Source organism: Poecilia latipinna, unplaced genomic scaffold, assembly GCF_001443285.1.
Source record: "Poecilia latipinna isolate Pla-1442-1.1 unplaced genomic scaffold, P_latipinna-1.0 Scaffold147, whole genome shotgun sequence".
NCBI classification, from domain to species: Eukaryota; Metazoa; Chordata; class Actinopteri; order Cyprinodontiformes; family Poeciliidae; genus Poecilia; species Poecilia latipinna.
In genome coordinates, this window is record NW_015112763.1 from 60,317 (window position 1) to 79,438 (window position 19,122).

General features: G+C 40.5%; 1 protein-coding gene across 5 annotated transcripts in view; it reads right to left on the reverse strand.

The window, feature by feature from the left end:
- Positions 1 to 811: 811 nt before the first annotated feature.
- Positions 812 to 19,122, reverse strand: part of slc12a6 (solute carrier family 12 member 6) — a 29,735-nt gene continuing 11,424 nt past the window's right edge. Inside the window, exons 3-28 of one of the 5 annotated variants that reach the window (XM_015029216.1) lie at positions 17,066 to 17,160; positions 16,514 to 16,642; positions 14,706 to 14,852; positions 14,566 to 14,620; positions 11,872 to 12,002; positions 11,516 to 11,742; positions 10,747 to 10,862; positions 10,485 to 10,664; positions 10,147 to 10,311; positions 8,660 to 8,758; positions 8,381 to 8,438; positions 8,096 to 8,270; positions 7,155 to 7,273; positions 6,947 to 7,045; positions 6,690 to 6,809; positions 5,913 to 6,017; positions 5,619 to 5,787; positions 4,640 to 4,835; positions 4,386 to 4,555; positions 4,157 to 4,288; positions 3,595 to 3,702; positions 3,032 to 3,055; positions 2,560 to 2,634; positions 2,164 to 2,390; positions 1,940 to 2,073; positions 812 to 1,600 (exon numbers count right to left, since the gene is read on the reverse strand). In XM_015029216.1, the coding sequence (XP_014884702.1) occupies positions 1,509 to 1,600; positions 1,940 to 2,073; positions 2,164 to 2,390; positions 2,560 to 2,634; positions 3,032 to 3,055; positions 3,595 to 3,702; positions 4,157 to 4,288; positions 4,386 to 4,555; positions 4,640 to 4,835; positions 5,619 to 5,787; positions 5,913 to 6,017; positions 6,690 to 6,809; positions 6,947 to 7,045; positions 7,155 to 7,273; positions 8,096 to 8,270; positions 8,381 to 8,438; positions 8,660 to 8,758; positions 10,147 to 10,311; positions 10,485 to 10,664; positions 10,747 to 10,862; positions 11,516 to 11,742; positions 11,872 to 12,002; positions 14,566 to 14,620; positions 14,706 to 14,852; positions 16,514 to 16,642; positions 17,066 to 17,160 (3,347 nt within the window). In that variant the 3' untranslated portion in view covers positions 812 to 1,508. Of the gene's footprint in view, positions 1,601 to 1,939; positions 2,074 to 2,163; positions 2,391 to 2,490; positions 2,635 to 3,031; positions 3,056 to 3,594; positions 3,703 to 4,156; positions 4,289 to 4,385; positions 4,556 to 4,639; positions 4,836 to 5,618; positions 5,788 to 5,912; positions 6,018 to 6,689; positions 6,810 to 6,946; positions 7,046 to 7,154; positions 7,274 to 8,095; positions 8,271 to 8,380; positions 8,439 to 8,659; positions 8,759 to 10,146; positions 10,312 to 10,484; positions 10,665 to 10,746; positions 10,863 to 11,515; positions 11,743 to 11,871; positions 12,003 to 14,565; positions 14,621 to 14,705; positions 14,853 to 16,513; positions 16,643 to 17,065; positions 17,161 to 19,122 lie in introns of those variants that run through there. The other 4 variants (XM_015029217.1, XM_015029218.1, XM_015029219.1 and 1 more) reach the window with 4 other exon arrangements.

A 19,122-nucleotide genomic window follows, 5' to 3' on the forward strand; every position in this document is an offset into this window, starting at 1 on the left:
CTATAACGAACGAGTCTGATAGTTTATAAAAAGGAGTTATGCCGATATCTCTTCTCATGCACTCCACCGGGCTAGCTACAGGTCCAAAACCTCTAATCACGTTGTCAATGGTCATTTTGGTTTTACATGGAGTTCAATAAACATTTAACAAAATAAAAAGGCAGCCCTTCTTTTCAGATATGTCGTCATAGCAACCGAACCAACCGCCATCAGCGCGGTAATCGCATCTAAACGATTAATCGACAATGATATGTGCCTCTAAGAAAGTCGTTTTTTTATTCACATAAAAAAAGTTTTGTTCTTTAAATGCTGGAACGAAATTGGTAGGAGTCTCTCTCTCTCTCTGTGTGTGTGTGTGTGTGTGTGTGTGTGTGTGTGTGTGTCTGTATAGGGGGTGGGAGAGTGTACTTAGCTGTCATTATAATTGGCCCAAGAAAATTTTATTTTACATCTATACTTTAAAACAAAATAATATTCTTGGAGGTCCTAAGAATAAATTTTTTCTGTTGATTCAAATTATTGCTTCACATGATTTCTTCAAAACATCTACCTTTACTATTACCTACCATTAACGTTTAAGAACAATTGCATAATTAACTATAATGTGTCTTTTGAAAACATAATTTTTAATTTGTGCTTAAGTCTGCATTAAATTTAATATTCTGGTTCATAAATGAGAGAAACCCAAAAGGAATTTATTTTGAATTTGGTAAATAAATAATAATAAAAAAAAAACAGAGATTCTACAATATTAGTTTCAGACAAATACCAAAGTCAAACATTTGTGCAACAAAACTGATTTTAAAGTTGCTGTATCATGAGCTTTAATGTCTACAAAATAAATGCTGAGTTTGGTGTTCATCTGTTCCTGTAGATGGAAAACGATACACGAGATTATCTGCTTTACTCTCAACTTTACTGTTATTTGCTCCATGTGTAATTCTGGAATAAACATTTATGTGCCTTCCGAAATAATAATAATAATAATAATACTCAATAATAAAAAATCAGTAATACTCCTCTTGATACCAGACATTTAGGTCTCACGTAGCAAACTAACAAACCAAAATACATTCTGTACAAAAAGCAAACCCTGAGTTTCGTTGGAGGAACGACTGCATTGTTTTCAGACCGATCATATTTACTTTAACTGATCCACTGCCTAAACACACCTGCTTCGAACAAAATGCTGGTCCCTTCAACAGATCAAAGATCTTCCAGGTGAGCAATTCCCACAAACGCACACATACACACACAGACACATGCACACACATGATTGCTATGGGTTCTTGTTGCTCAATCGTGGAACTGTGTTGGCATTTCCTCAAGTCAACATAATTGGAGTAGAAACCACCATCATGGCAGAAAATGAGTGAAGATGAAAAGTTTGGTGGGATGACAACCAATGCTGCAGCCAGCGACGGTCTATCCCACGCAGACCACACAGAACCAACCCATCTCCTGTCTTCTCCATGATTGGCTTGCTTGTTGAACAGTGTCTTGTCCAATCAGGAGTAGATGGTGATGACTTCACTTCCGCCTCCTCGGACCAACAGGACGCGCTCCAATCCTTCCGTCAGAACCTCCAAGAACTCCATGTCTAGGTTCATGAGTTAAAACTTTACAGCTTGTATTAGAACTGGGGCTGCAACTAACGATTACTTTAGTAAATCAATTATTCTGACAATTAATCGATTAATCTGATAAAAAGAGACTTTTCATTTAACAATTTGCTCCTTTTTTATACAATATACACTGAAAGACGCAATCAAAGAATGAATTTATTTAAAAATAAAAGAAAAAAACATTTTCTTGCCTGAAATGAAACAGATGAAGCTAAAATTTTGTTACTAGGGGAGTTTTGAGTAAAACATATATACAGACGAAGGTGCTTTTATCTTAAATGCAAGCTATATTTTTCCGAAAATGGAAAGGATACAGTTCTCGTCTCCGTCCGTGTTCTTCGGGGGCCCCGGCATGTTGAGCAGGACGAGCCGGGCATCGTGGGATTTGTTCACGATGACTTCATTGAGCTTCACAGCGGTGTGCATCCTTCTGACGTTGGAGTGGTCCCTGAAAGAAAAGCAAAAAAAAATAAAACACAATCACACCCCTCTCCAGGCCACTGCGATCAGACATTAGTGCATCGCTATCCGTCCTCACGGCCTGATGCTCAGCATGTCTCTGAAGCCTTCGGGTGTGGAGCAGCCGGAGTGTGCCGCTCTGTACTGGGCCGTCTTCTCCTTGGTCCAGGTCATCTGGACACGACGGTGGTGCTCGGAGCTGCTGCTCACCGGCCGCTCCCGCTCTCCGCCGTCGGTGTCGTCCTCGTCGTCTGACCCGATGCTGGTCAGGCGCAGCATGGAGTTACGGTCCTTCACCAGCTGGGCCTGCGTCGCATATGGAAACAAACATGGACTCGGCTCGTATAACCCCTGATTCGAGCCTGACCCGTTCCTTTTCTCTATTTTTTTTCTCCCAATGCGACTCCTCGCTCCTCTGCCACCAACCTCCTGACTCTTAACTCTTGTTTCTTTCTCGCTCTCTGCCTCTTTGTACCTGTCTGTCTCTGTCGTCTTTGATGGGGTTTGAAGTGTGGCCTTCAGTACTCCTGAACCTGGGTGAGAGATACACCTAAAGACAACACAAAGTCACCTAACCGGCTAAAAAAACAAACACAGGCTGTAGCTACGCTATCGGGAAGCTACAGGAGCACAACGCAAGTTATGGAGCCCATCTGTCTAAAGAGGCTGATAAGATTCAAATCAGAAGACCTCTGAACTTCAGTGGGAGGAGCAGCAGAGGAAGTTTACAGAAAAACAGATCATGGTGTAAAATTATGACATGAACTTTATTTACACTTTTGTACAGCTAACTAAGCTTGTGCTTCTGCCTGAACTGAAATGCCTGAAACTAAATGGTGTTGTGAAATCAGTTTAATTAAAATCTCCTCTCTCAGAAGTTTGAAGGTCTTCACCTACATCTAAATTCAGGCAACTTCCTATGACAACGTGAAACATGGTAAACTTACATCGTCAAAACTCCAGCGCACCCTCTGAGCAAACCAGAGGCAAAGGGAGAGGATATGAAATGGAAAAAATAAAATACCTGCTACATTATGATCCTCAGACTTTTTAAATCATCATTTAAGACTTTTTAAGACCATTATGAATGGAATTTAAGACCAGTATCTCCACAGAAGTGGTTGAATTTCGTCCAGCCAACTGGCAATAAAGTTGTGCTTACCCAAATCGTAAGAGCAACTAACTAGCAAAATAGCTAGTTGGCTAGCTGGTAAGGCTTTATTGGCAGCTAGTTAGCGGTAGCCTCAATGTTCTGGACTTACAGAACATAAAGAAGATGTCTGAGTGTGACAAACTTTTGCCTGACAAAAGTTCTCACAAAAAAAAAGAAAAAAAAATACGTAGAAATACAGCACATGCCATCATCGGGATGCAAGATATCAACAAACATTTGGTTGCAATACTATTGCAATAATGATATCGATTATATTTTTGTTTGTTTTTATCCCAACAACTGTAAGACTTAAATAAAAGGTGTAAAACAAGAAAAACATTTACACAACACACTTACTTCTTTTTCTCTGTCTGATTTAGAGAGTCGCATTTGTCTGAGCATCTGAGACCTCTGCTCCATCATCAGTGTCCTTTCGTAGGTGTACGCACTGATGTCGCTGTTATGCTGGAGACGAAGAGGAATAAAAACACTCAGATTATTACACATTTATGACCGAATTTGACAGATTATAAATATTTCAATTCTTTTGTAGATTTACAAGGTTGTGTAAAATGATCTCATAGCTGAGCTTTAGATACTTTGGAATGTAGAAGAGTCTACAAAATAATGAATAATAATAGCTTTCACTTATAATGCTTTTCACATTAGTGAGAGCTCAAAGATCTAAAAAAAAAAACCCTTCATAAATCAAAAATATTTGAATATTACTTATATTCATAAAAACCCTAAAATAATTAAAATGACAAGATTTGGAAATATGAATTTTATATATTGTGCAATGTTTGCAAAACATTAATTCAGAAAAAAACTTAAATAAAAAAAATCTTTGGGATGCCCCTACAAACTGGGGTCCTGGGCTAGAGCCCTGTAGCCCTTTCTGACCCAGCTGGTCACATACCATCTCCACAACTTCCACCTCTGCTTCAATACGAAGGTGATAGAGAAACGTTGCCAGATCCTTCTTCATCTGAATAGAGTTGTCCTCCATCTGAGCCACGGTAAAGATTCGCATCCCACATTTACGCCACACCTGGATGGAGACAGGAAATCATTCCCTCAGGAAAACGTATTCATAGAAAATGGATTAATTTAATAAAAATGGTTGCATTCGCCCCCCTTTCCCCCACCTTGTGTTGGCGAAGGAGAAACGGCAGCAGCATCAGCATCCCCCCGTCATGGACGATCCACCACACGTCGATGTAGCCATCGGTGGGCGGCTCGCTGTTGCTGGGGAACAGGGAGATGTTTTTGGGCACCAGCAGAGCCAGGTGGGCCGCCGTGGTCACTCGGACCGTATCTGGAAGGAGGAAACAGAGGGGGGTTGCTGTTGGGCTGCTGAGTGGAGGAAAAGAAATTGCGTTTCGTCTCCTTTGTGACTCACTGATGAAGGTCTTCCAGGCCTGCGGATCTTCGCTCTGCCTCCAGGTGTGAGGCCAGCCCATCACCACCGTGTTGGGCTTCATTCCTCCCAGGCCGCTCGACTGGATCATGTGACTGATTCCCTCGCGCGGCTTTTGAGCCACTATGCACTGAACAAAGCCCTTCACCCGTTCCTTCTCCATGAGATGCTTCAAAGTCTGAGGGAGGAGAGAAAATGGTCCAGAGGCTGTTGACATTCATATTAACAACAGTATTGCGTAATAGTGGGCATTCATTGTATCATTTATAATTTATCATGATAAATTGCTTATTGTGATAAGAATTTTGATTTATCGTCACAATAGTTTCCAACCCCCACCCCCAAAATTGTCAGTATTTCAGCATTGTTAGCTTTGCATCTTGATACTCTCATTGTTTGTTCAATGACTGTATCAATTAATTTGAACATATTAAAAGATTCTTTATTTAATTTTTTTTTGTTGTTTTCTGTGTTGGCGTTTTATTGATAAATCACTACTTCCTTCTCCTGATATTACAGCTTTATTCTTGAAAACAAATAAAAATCATAAATCTTAGTCTGGCCCTTATTTGTCATAGAGTTGACGTAAATTAAAGTCCAAATAAATAGAAGCTGTACAGCACTCAATCAAGATGCCCGCCCTGCGCGTGCTGACATCACTCTGAGCTAAGGAAACCCAAAAAGTGCATTTTTGGGGGAAACAAAATCCTGATTTTTTTAAAAATTAAAACTAAATAGAAACACATGCCTCACGTTTTATTTTTCCTTTGCTCTTTGGTATCTCTTTATGTCAGTTTACCACTTAGCATTCCCCTGACAAATTCAGGAAAGCTTCAGGTTAGAACATGCCAAAATATGGAAAAGTTCAAGGGGGATGAGCACTTTTGCACGACACTGTCTGACATCCAGCATTTCCAGATCCAAACTGCTTGTTTGACATGTGATGAGTATAAAGATGAACCTGTTCTGCAGCCAGAGCCTCTCCGTAAGTCTGCAGGAAGTTTCCCGAGACGACCGTGCCGACGATGGTGAGGCCCTTTCCTGCTTTCAGCTGGCTGGCGAACGTCAGCAGCCGCGGAGACTTGACGTGAGCGTCTTCGTCCAGCTTTAGCAACACCAGCAGTTGGGGCCTTGGGACGAAAGGGAAATAAAACTGGATTTTACGTCGACTCATGGCCGTTTGAATGCTTTAAGCTTATATCTTTTTGCATTTAGGCATGAAGAAGTAGAAGTCCCTAAAGCGCTCTGCTGTTACCTCCAGTTCTTGGTGTGTGGTGGTCCCTCCTCCAGCCTCAGGAGGGCATAGCGGGCAGCACTGAGTGACAGACCGCGGATCCCGTCTCCCCACTCCTTCTCTGCTCTAATGCACACAGAAACAATGAAAAAGGATAAACTTGCTGAAAAAAACTCCGGTAAGCAGAAAAAAAAAAAGAAAAATGCAGTGGTGCCCCCAAGAGGTGGTGAAGGGGTGCCCATGACCCCCTCTTGAAAAATGCTGCCCACCCAGAGAATCACATTTATGTCATAGAAAGTCATACAGAGTTATCTTCTTCAAAGAAGACATAAATCTAAAACCCAATAAATGTATCAATTTTTTATGTAACTAAATCAACAAATGAATACTAAATTATAAATAAATACTAAAGGAATAAATAAAAAAATAAATATTAAATAAAAAATTAATACTAAATTAATTAAAATTAAATACTAAATGAATAAATTTAAACAAAATTACTAAATAAATACATTAAAGTGAATACAAAATAAATAACTTAAAAATAAATGATTGAATACTAAATAAATGTATTAATTTTTTATTATTTATGGTTTTTATTATTTATTTATTTGTCTGTGCCCCCTACATTTTTACTGTTCTTGCCCCCTGTATGAAATTTTCTGGGTCCACCACTGGAAAAATGACCAAATCAAACTATTTCAAACACACACACACACGCACACACACACAGAGGAATCTCAACCATACTGTACATGTACAAATGCATGGAGCAAATACATCACCATGGCAACATACCCATGATATTCAATGTATTTGTAGATCATGCCAGCGATCACCATGGCAACGATTGCGTAGTACCAAGAAGATATGAACATGAGAGCGAGGCAGATGATCATCCCCAGAAACGACAAGGTCCTGGACAGATGTGGAGCACAAGAACACTTCAGTCTGCATGTTTGTGTGTACAACTGTGTGTGTGTGTGTGTGTGTGTGCGCGCGCGTGTGTGTATGTGTGCACTTGCGTACATGCGTGTGTGTGTGTTTGTCAGTACCAGTGGTAGTAGGAGAAACGGGGCCTCCAGTTGGGGGTCCTGAGCAGCGTCTGCAGGGCGCAGGCCAGGTTAACAAACAGGTAACACATCAGGAAGAACCTGGAGAGACAGAGAAAGAAAGCTGGAGTATGACGTAGAGAGACTGGCTGACAGCATGGGGGAGCGAGCCAATCAACAGCGGCCTTTCGAACCGGCCTCATTGGCTCACATTGTGAGGATGGGAGCGACCAGATCCAGAGAGGCGATGAGAATCCCCAGCTCAGCTATCAGTGCCGTCAGGAGCAGAGCCCAGGTGGGTTCGCCGTTAGCTTTCCCATGTCCAAACACCTGGAGCACAACACGCACACACAGAGGGAAAACACAGTGATCACACCAAAGACTTTACACCGGAAATGGCTAAATAAGTTCTCTAACCATCAGTGAATAAATAATTGCTTCTAATCCTTAAACCTTTTATCGCCTGTTGAGATTCTGAACTTTATTGTGCTTTCACAATAATCTGAACGTCCTAAAAATGCTCTACTTATGCTAGCTGCATGATGAAGATTAACAATAACATGATTAATTTTATTTGACCGTTATTTATACAGGTTATGTCATTGTTCACAGCTAAGAGGAGGAGCTGTGTCTCAAAGGCGGAGCTAGGTCCACCCAGGCGTTTTGCACAGCTGAATGGTTGCCATGGAGATTAAAGGATTTCTCAAACATGTATGAAAGAGTCAAAGCAACACGCCAGGCATGTTTTTGATGAGAGAACATTGTAACATGATGTAAAGCTAAAAAATATTCAAATTTATATAAATACTGAGCCTTTAAATCTAATCATGTCTGTTAGCTAGACATGCCTTTATCTGCTTAATAGGAAGCAAAAAAGGTGTTTATAATTTCTTTTGATTGCATTTGTCAGACCAATTCCATCATTTATTATCAGATAAATTCAGCTTAATATAAAATAATTCAGAGTTCTTTTATATTAAGAACTCTGTAGAGATATTTACAATATCTACTCTAAAAGCTCAACTCTAAATAAAAAAAACTGTAAAATTAAACTCAAACAAAACATGACATCGAGTCCCACACAAAGAAGTAAAGGCTTGGTTCTTCATCACTTTACAAAATAAAAAAATAAAAAATAAAAACGACTCCTACCCGTAGAAATGGGATGATGTTGTCCTTGGCGATGGCCTGCAGCAGTCGTGGCGCGCCGGTCAGCGACTGAAGGCCTGCACCGCATGTTGAGAAGAAGGAGCCAATCACAATGACCCAAGGAGAAGGCCAGGCTAGCGTGCCAACAACCAGAGTGCCGTCAACTGACTCTCCAAACCTGCACAGGTGAGTTAGTGTAAATCTTTTGAGTTTTCACAAGAAAAAGTAATTTTCTTTACAGAATAAAGTAAACAGAGGTAAGTGAATGATAGAAGCAGATGTACTGACTTGTCTCTGAGGACGACGCCGTCGATGCAGGCGCCAAACAACACGACGCTGCTCAGGTCTACAAGTGCGACACTCAGGAAAACAACATTCACACCAGAAGAGTCTAAACGGCTTCATATCCATAAACTGAACTATGAACTCTCAACCAGAGGACTTTCAGAAATAACTAGTGGCTTCTTCTTTTCTTTTCTTTTTTTTGTGCATATTTGAATTACAAGAAAGACAGATTCTTCAAAACCATGTTGGGAAACTAAGACATAAGATACGATACAAGGATACAGACAAAAGAGGTAGTGAGGATAGCGAGGATGGTTCCGATGGGGATGGAGCGCTGAGCGTCTTTTAAATCCCCTGACCGATTTGAACCAGCCATGATTCCTGAGGAAGAGCAGGAGAATAATATTTTTTGGGTTACTTTTATTTGCAGATCATAAAACACCAGCAATTCGCTAAAAAAAAACAAAAAAAAAACAGAAGAAAAACAAATAAGAATGTGCAGGAGAAAAAACAAGTTGCACACCAAAGTAATGTTAAAAATATGTTATGAAGAATATGAAAACTATGGTCTAAAAATTCAACCCAACCCGGCCCGAGCCCATAGACATTGTGTGAAGTCCGATCCGACCCGACTGATTAACATGAATTACAGGCCTGAGCCTGAAGAAAACCAAATGCACAATTTTAACTAAGATTTCACTGCTTTTATTTTTAGAGCATAATTTAAATACGCAGTGCAAGTTTTGCCATTTTAATTTTTTTTAAAGCATCTTCCAGCTCCTTCTTGTCGCTTGTTGTAACCGCAGTGTGAGTAAGGTGCAAAACTTCAAGAATGCGTGATTGATAGGAGCAGAAAGGGGCGGAGCTCTGTGCACGTTGTGTAGAATGCTGCGCTTGCTACAGTCTAATGAACGTCTAAACTTTACTTTATTTCCTCAATAAGGTACGCCGCTAACTCTTCTATTTAAAATACAAAAATTAGAACTTTATATCGCGACTTCTCATTTGGTTTTCTTTATGCTACATGCGTTAAAGGTTTTTTGGGTCAGGCTCAGTCCATAAATATAAACTCCAATTCAAATGATTAAAATAATGAAAATTTAAAAAACAGTAAGAAATGGCTAGAAACCTGTATGTTAAACAAAAACAGACTAAAACAAAAATAGAAACAAGCAACATAACCATGTCTTATTTCAAATGTGCTTTTTCAAGTAAAGATATGATATTTTTTAAATATGTCAAATTTGAACCAATTTCCATGCAACAGCTCAGGGAGAATAAAAACCTGACACATTCATGATATGTTTGATTATAAATCCCCAGAAGAACCAGGAGCAAGAATAACTTTGATTAATTACAAAACAGAGATGAATTAACCTTTAGAGCATGTGTCGAACTTAAGGCCTGCGAGCCAAATTGTGTCCGCCATAGCTAATGTTGTGGCCCTCTAAATGTCAGACCGCTACAGAACTAGAACTTGAAGATAACAGTTGTGTGCTTAAACATTTTATCAATTAAATCAATTCATTTTATTGGAGTGGCAAATTACATCAGTGTGAAAAATGCTACATATTTTTTAATCTTAGGGAGTACAAATTGAATGCATAGACGGGTATAATTTTTTTATTTTTAAAGATTTTTTTTAGCTCTAGTGGCCACAGCACACCCCAGGTATAATATTTTAACAGTTTGATAATAGGGAGTTTTATCAATACGTTCTTAGAGGACATTCATGATCCTGATGTGGAGTAGAAGCAGCAAATGTGTACCTGTGACTGAAGGGAAGAAGATGCCCACCAGCAGGGTGAAGGAGGTGGTGATGTCGGCGAACACGTACGGATGAGGCGGTGATGCTGGAGGTGACGAGTGAGAGGAGCTGAGCGAGCTTTTCTCCAGAACCTCGCCTTTGCTGATGTAGGAGCTCCACATGTTCTCTAACAGGAGGAGAAAATTCAGAAAACAGTTGTTTGGAGAAAGTAGCATGCCATTCCAGGTTTACTTAGATTCTCAGTCAACGTTTATACCATTATTTAACATAAAGTTTGATTTTGTGCCAATATATGTACAGTGGTGAAGCCTTAAATGGAAATATGAGAAGAAATATTACCTGAAATGATGCCACTGGCCAGACCAGGAATCCCTTTAATCTCAGTGAAGTTATTAGCGGTGAAGTATTCGTCACAGGTGGCGTTGAGTTCAGTGCTGTGGCAAAATTCTTCCCAAAGTAGTGTGGTTTTCTCCGCAGCTGGCGCAGCGGTAGGGACGACTGGTCCAGCTGTGCTGTTTTCTAAAGGCATGATGCAGACACGTTAGCATGAGCCAACAACTAAAATGCGTGAAGACTCTAAAGAGACGAAGCGTCAACCCACCGTAGCCGAGTGTGAAGTTGCTGTCGAAGTTTCCCGTTGTGTCTTTGATTCCCACCGGGACGGTTTTATTACACTGGTCGTGGCTGGTGATGGTTCTATTTCCCAGCATGCACACGCTGTTGGAAACGAGACCCAGCAGTCAATAACGACACCAACTAGTTAACAGGACAGGGTTGGAAATCTCACAAAAGGATTTGGTCGTGTTACAACCACAAACTTATTTTATTGGGAGTTTACAAGACGAACACAAAGTGGTGCATAGAAGTGTGGTTGAAGGAACATCTGAAAGGTGTTGCGTTTCTTTTTTTAATTTTCTTAGATAGAAACACTTTGTGTCGGCCAATTGCAAGGAAACCCAATACAATCTGACAAAATGAGGAATAATTTAAAGATGCGAGTATGTTTTTAATGTACCGTCATTACAAAAATATTCCCCCCTCTTGCCAAGAGGGGCCTCCTCTTGGCGGGAAGGGGCCCCTCCCAGAGAATCATTTATGTGACATAGAAAGGCATACAGAGTCATCTTCTTCAATGAAGACAAATGTAAAACAATAATCAACTAAAAAGAAAGACAAAAAGAAAGACAGAAAAAAACAGAAATAAAGACAGAAGGAAGCAAAGACAGGAAGAAAAAAGTAGAAACAGAAAGAAACAAGGAAAGAAATGAAAGGATTTTTTAAAATCTGTGTCCCTCTAAAATGTTTACTGGCTTTATCTGGCCAACTCTATGAAAATTCCAAGGGGGCGCCAACGGGTCATCTACACTTACGCAAATTTATGCTCGTGGAAAGCGGAGACAAACGCTCCGATGTAGATGGAAACGATGGAGACGATGACACAGGCCAGGAAGATGGAGGCCAGCTTGTTGACATACTTCACACCGACAAAGACGAGCAGCGACATGAGGAGGAGACAGATGCTGCCGTAGACCCGCATGTTGTTCAACATGGCCGCCCCGCCACCTTTAAAGATTTCTGCCTGAGGAACAATGTACATCTGGGAGACGGAGGGGAGAGAGGGGTTAATGTAAGGACTAATATTTTAGATCACAATCAAAGATCAAGGAATGCAGACAAAACTGCAAACACTGATGGGGCGATTGGCAAAAACGAAGCCAAGTCCTACCAGTAAGATCTCGATGGCTCCCAGGATATACATGGCCCCAGCGAAGGTGGTGCCCAGATAGAAACAGATCCCCACGGCCCCTCCAAACTCTGGACCCAGAGAGCGGCTGATCATGAAGTAGGAGCCTCCAGCTGGAAGAGGGTGAAGGTGGTTAGGGTAGACCAGCGGTGGAGGAAGTGAAATGAACCACAAAGTTTTGAAGGGGAGAAAAAAATTATTGAAGATAAACAGAAGAATTTAAAATCAGTGGGACAATAAGACAAACGAGGAATGGATAGTTAGGGACATTAGAAGGCAAAGGCAGAGAAACGAGGACAGCTGATGAGTAAAACGTCTATTATTCTAAAAAGAAAGTATACTGCTCAAAAAAAATAAAGGGAACATTTCACTTTAATTTTGTGTGTGGCTCCAAATCCAGGCCTCCATTGGTTAATAAATTTGATTTCCATTGATGATTTTTGTGTGATTTTTGTTGTCAGCACATTCAACTTTGTACAGAACAAAGTATTCAATGAGAATATTTCATTCATTCAGATCTAGGATGTGTTATTTGAGTGTTCCCTTTATTTTTTTGAGCAGTGTATATTAGGTAAATTAAGAAAGTACAAAGGTATATTGGAATTAGACGATATATATATTTTTGGGGGAAAAACATTTCTGCAAATGACATCATGAGTGTTTTTGTCATTTTAGAAAAAGATTCAGTTGAGATGCAGCTTTCTTCACATAACCACATAACAGTGCCAAATTGGGAAGCAGAAAATAAATGGCACATGGTTTAGAAATTTTCTTAGAGATCTAAAAGGTTCCAGGCCTAAATCCCCTCGACTGATCTCACCAAGACGACTAAGAAACAGAATCCCTACTTTTGCTGGTACAACCATAAAATGGACAAAAGTGGTACAGGATGATAACACACAGAGAACAACTAAATCTGAACAACTAAAAGCAAAGTGAAAACAGTGTTTGGTGTTCAAATTGCAAACCGTGTTGCTGTGAAGATTGAGGCACTCCTTTCCCAAACCATGGGGAAACTGATTCTTTACCTTGCTTAACTGACTGTGTGGGAGGATATATTTGTTTGCCTTGTTTACGCAACACTTTCGATAAGGAGTGAAACCGCTTCTGCAACAACAAACCCTGGAATACCAGCTTAAAAAAAAGCATTCCTGGGAAGCAAAACAATAGCTTGGGATTGATTGGGGGATTAGGGAGGAAACGTGGTGGGATGACAAATGGAAACACATTGGAGTCGCCCAGCTAGGGATTAGGCATGGTTAGTAGGTGGTACTAAGGTAAACGGAGGTTTTAACACTGTTGAAGTTATGTGATGCCACATGGCTCAGATATAGTTGAGTTATCTGTGCTCATGCAGTCGTACACAGAACTTGAAAATTCCAACTTCTCAGTTGGAAAAATCAACTGGAACGCCCTCCGAAGTCGGATTTCCTGTTACGAAACTGGGAGCAAGTCCAATTTGCAAGGCCGACTTTGTTTCAATGTGGCCGCTCCTCGCACCAACAAACATGGTTACTTTACAAGACACGCATGTAAACGCACGTCTAAGCTTAATGTATTAACTCAAAGCTGAAATCATTAAAAGTGGCATTTGCCTCTTGAAAATAAAGATTAAAATGATGCAAGAGCTACTGCAAACAATGTCTACGGGCGTCGCCATGTTGAAATTCCAACTTCTTAGCTAGGCTGCTGTTGCTGCGTTCCAGGAACCTGGGAACTTGCGTTTGACGTCAAACCCAAGGTAACAGCATTCTAGTTAAGTTAGACTTTCAACATGGTGACGCCCAAACATATGGTTTGCAGAACATCTTCCAAACATCATTTTAAGCATTACTTTCCATAAGCAAACGCCACTTTTTATTTCGTCAATTTAGATCAGCAAGCGTTACACTCAGCATTGATTTTAGTCACTTTTTTACACACGTCTTGTAAATACGTTCCCATCACAGCTTACTGCTAATGCAAGGAGTGGCCATATCGCAACGCAAAGTCCGTCTTACAAGTTGTAACGGATTTGCTCCCAGTTTCCCAGTTGAAAATCTGACTTCGAAGGACGTTCCAGTTGATTTTTATGACTGGGAAGTTGGAATTTCCCAGTTCCGAGTACAACTGTAAAGCAGCATTAATCCTGTTAAGTATATTTATTTGCATTTGCTATAAAGCTACGTCAGAGACTTAAAGTGCCTCGAATGAGAAACAACATCAAGACAGTCACAGTATACATAAAGAGATCCTTCTGACCGTTTTCAGTTAGAAGGATAACTGAATAATTTCTGCTGCCGAGTTGTATTTGGAAAGCCAAACACTTTATAGTCTTTTGAATCACCCGTAACAAACATGGAAACAGAGGAAGCATGAGAACTAAAAGCGCTTACGGCAGTGCAGAGCAGATAAACTGAAGTTGAATGTTATCCATGTTACATTTGATCTACTTTTGTTCTTTTCAAAATGTCAAGATGCTGCAGGCATGAGAGAATCACATTACTTTGACATTTTATTTAATGCGCCAATCTAGACACACTGTTGAAAGATGAGGTATTTATTACAACTAGGTTTTAATTTATGAACACAGAGCAGAAACAGGCAGCACGACAACAACAAAAATCCCTTCAGGAGCATTGCTTAAACATTAAGAGGAAATAAATATTAGCCATTTATTAGAAGAGAGGGGAATACCTGGCACAACTCCATTAGTGGCGATCGCGCTCATTGAAATAGCAGTCAGCAACGTCTGGAAAGCAGAAACAGTCCCACAAAATGTTACTGGAAACGTTTCAATAGTGTCCATGAACGCATGCCGACAAAGAAACACTCACGCAGCAGCAGCATATGAAGACGATGCAGAGGGCCTGCAGCACGCCGGCGGTCCCCACCACCCACGTCAACCTCAGGAACAGGATGACTCCGAAGATGTTCTGAAGGCAAGGGAGGTAGACGCCCATGAACGTCCCCATCTGCGGCGACTGAAACGGAGACAAAGTATCCGTGTGGAATTTAGCGCTTCGTATGCTTATGTCAACTTTTATATTTTGTATAAAGAATGTCAAATGAATGTGTGTAGAAAGCAGCAGTAGTTACTAAAATGTTTTTAATAGGGATGTTCAGATAAAACTGTACTCAAGGCGGTCCACATCATTTTGCGTGCGTCTTTCAAAATTTGGGTTACATTAAAACCAAAGTTAAATTCCTTTCATTGCACACAAACTCAACCAATAAATCTTCTGATTATGAAAGAGAGGCTGTTTTGGCTACTTTTACTGACGAATGTCAGTAAAAGAAAGATGAACAGAGAGCAGCTGAAATGCTAGACTTTACATTTTTTGAGGTTCGAGGCAAAGAGCATTAAGTTTATGTCACTGGAAAAAAATTATGTTCTCCAAATTTTGTCTGGTTATGATTAATTGGAACTATAATAGTTGGCAGCAGAATGACAAAAGTAAAAATTATAACCTTGTACTTCATGAAAAAGTTGGTAAAAGAAAGACAGGAGTTCATAATTCAGTGTAGACCAAGTAGTACTAATAAAATGTGATATATTATGGCATTGATTTAATATGTGGGGTACTCCAGGGCTTGGTATTGGGTCCTCTTATTTATTGCCATGTCCCTCTTAAACAAATCACCACCACATTTCATATTATCTGTAAGCAGATGACATTCAGCTGTACTGTTCTTTCAGAAAGTCCGTTCTTCAAGCTGTCAGAACCACCAGAGTCCCTAAAGGAGCCGATCAATGTCTGTTCAAGGTCACTCAAACCACTTCAAAGCGTTTTATCATTTGAGAAATATTTGCAAAACTAAGGCTGTCAACATGAAAACTCGATTATTTCCTCACATTGAGACTATAGTTATGCACTTTTTGAATTTATCAATAAAAAGTCCCTTGTTCCCCTTCCATTAGTCCAAAACTCTGCAGAAAGACTCTTAAGTGACTCAAACAGAAAAGCTCCCATTACTCCGGTTTTAATGTCCTAGCCCTAAATGAAAGCAGGTTCACTGTTGAGTGTAAAAGGAAAGTTTTTTATGGTTGTGTTGAAATTCAAACTATGTCTAGTTTCACTTTTTAACAAAGAATGAAAGTATTACAAGCTAATCTCAAAGTGGTGTGGCAGCATTTTGGTGATGCTTGTACTGAACACACCGCAGAACCAGAAAGGAAGATTAAAACTGTTTTGGTTAAACTCCCCCGACCTCAAATCCCCTCCCTACTGTCTGCCAATCTAAGCTGGAAATACTATGAACGGCCAAAACAGATCGTCTCATCTTGGATGCGTGCGGCTTATCATCGAGCGCTGCAGTGTAAGCCGAGTTCAGGCCTTGACGCCCTTTGAGTCGTAGATATGATTTGTCTAGACAACAACTCGATGACCGACGCAGGAGAGGATGGACGATGAGCTCACTCTAAAAGGGACGCCATCCGTTTTCCACCATTTCTTGAAGCAAATTCAGTCAAATTGTGTGTAATTTATCAAAGCAATGTTTCTGATACTTTACATATCAGAATGTAACGGTGTTTCATTTTGAGATTTTATGCTTCAACATGATATATAGTGTATTAGAAAAGCTTAATTGTGTTATTTCACATTAAACTCTGATTTTCAAAACAATTTGTAGCATTTCACACCTTGCTGGCTTTCTTCTTCTCCCCGATGCTCTCAGCCTCCTCATGCTCCTTTGCTCCCTGCGTCAGGTTGGTGTAGTTAGCCAGGCGGCTGAGCAGAGAAGACACCTTCGGCCTAGTGTCCATCTCCTCCTGTTGGTCGTCGAACAATGGGAGACGTCACAGTGTGAGATAACAGTGGTGGGGACACGAAAAGGCAGCAGTGAGTCGGGAACAAAGAAAGGATCAAAGTCAAAAGCAGCAAGATAAAGAGAGAAAGAAGAGGATGGGTGTTAAACAATCAAGAGGAAGAAAACACGAAAGAGAAGAAAGAACCTGACTGTTTATAGAAAAAGAAAAAGGTTAGAGACATTTCCAGAGAAGCTGGTAATCTATACAAGCTAAAATTAGCTGCACCCACCATGCAGCTTCTTAGCTCAAGTTTGGCAAACAGGAAAAAAAAATACCACACACAGGCACAAAGATTTTTGTCACAATCAGTGCTATGAGATAAAATGTTGCAGAAAACTTAGAACATTATAGACAAAACAGTGATAATCAGTTTGATTGTCAAACCTCAAATAAGGCCAAGTTCCTGTCGAAAAATTCATCGTCATCCATCCCATGACTGTTGTTGATGTAAACACTGGAGATCTTAGAGTTCCCCTCCCCTGAACAGCAAGAAAAGAGAACACACACACACACACACACACACACACACACACACACACGACCAGAACTTTAATATGAGCACACAGAGTTGAGATCACTGTCGTTTTGATTCATCGAGGTCAAGCTGTACGGATTTATGCAGCACAGTCCAATGAAATGGCGACGCTGTCACCGAATCCATCAGCACACATCCCTGCACCAACAGCAGCGCTTGACTCAGCATCATCACTTCCCCCTTTGCTTCCCCAAGCTAACGAAACCAGTCGTACGCACGCTGCACTTTGGGTCACGTAGGGGTGCTCTGGAAAGTGATGAAAACCTGCAGCTGGTATTCAGCAGGAGGGGCATTTTCACGAGTCCTTTCGCATTACAGAAAACAACCACACTGCAACATTTGGTGCAAACCAAGCAATGCATGTGTTTAGGTTGAATAAAGTCAAAACATCAGGGTGTGACCCAACATCTGACTGCGTGAGGGGAAAAAAAAAAAAAAACTCAGACTTGGGAGCGCTCCTGGCAAACAAACCTGCTCAACAGGACGGTCCAGATTCAGAAATTCATCTTCGGTTCCCAGGCTGCATCTGCTGAATCAGGCTCACAGAGGTGCAGCCTGAAAACACCGGTTCCTCATCAATGAAACCACAAAGAAGAACTGGTTACGACACAGACTGCATATCCTGCGATGAAATCCTTCCGACACGACTGCTTGCTCAACCGTCAGATTCACGGGTGTTGTAGTTTTATTAAGGCGTAACAACACTCACATTCGTCGGTCAGAACTACAACAGATGGCGAGAACGATGGGAAATGGCTCAAAGAGAAAAAAAAACAAACTTTGAATAAAATGCAGCTAACTGAAATCTAAAATTGAGAACAGGGTATTTGGATGTTTTTTTTTTTTTTTTTTGCTTGTTTCAGACTCTTCAGAAACTCTGTCTTAACACCAGATATCATTCAAAACACCAACTTGGGTCAATAGGAGCTGAAAGTAACCCCAACATAACTGATATTGTCTGGAAATATTTATTAGTCAAGCTAAGAGTCATGATTATCAGATTATGGTGGAACTCCCTATTGCTCTTCAATGTGCTTGACAGGCTATTGATGTTAAGTTGCTAAATGTCACGACTGGTGAATGTCAACAGATGTGTAGCGAGCCCTGTGACCGTGCTGGTATCGATGGCTTGTCAGTCACTCGACAAAAAGATGGATCAATTCTGAGGGTGGAACGTGAGCAAATACTGGTAAATGTTTGTCCACCAGGAGTGGCTCATGCTGAGAAACAAGTGGACAGCAGGAAGGAGGTCAACAGGGATCAGGGGGTTCATGAGTTTCTGCAGCTAAAAAAAGGAATTGACAAAACATTGTAGCTCCATCTGCAAAAACAAAAAGAAGCTACTAGGAGAAATGGATGGACCAAGGGGCATAAATCAACAAATAAAAAGCTTTTTAGTGGAGATGCACTCATCAGAATGCTGCACCCAATTTCTGATATCAGATTTTCTAAAATCTCTGATTTTGGTTTTGCCCGATTCCTATTTTGCTTTCAGAACTGTAAAAAAAAAAAAGTTACAAGTTCCAAAAGAGTTTCTAGTTGAACGGTTATCAAGGTTGGATAAATCAGATTCTAATTCCTGAGGATGTTTTATACTGGCTTTGGCATCTAATCTGCAGTTAGCACGGTTAGCATTACCAACTGTAAGCACAATCCCATATATTCCTTGACAGATGTTTAAAGCAAAGGAAAATCAAACAGAACAATTTCTGATGCATAGTGAACCCCTGGTATGTGTAGCTGTTTGGGATAACACAAACCCAGCTATTCAAAGTCTACTTTGTATGAAGTCTACAAAGCACAGACTCTGTAGGAAGTGGAGTCTACAGTATTTTAGGGCTGAAACGATTCCGCGAATGATTCGAGTACCTCGATTACTAAAATTCCTCGAGGAAAATTTACCTGC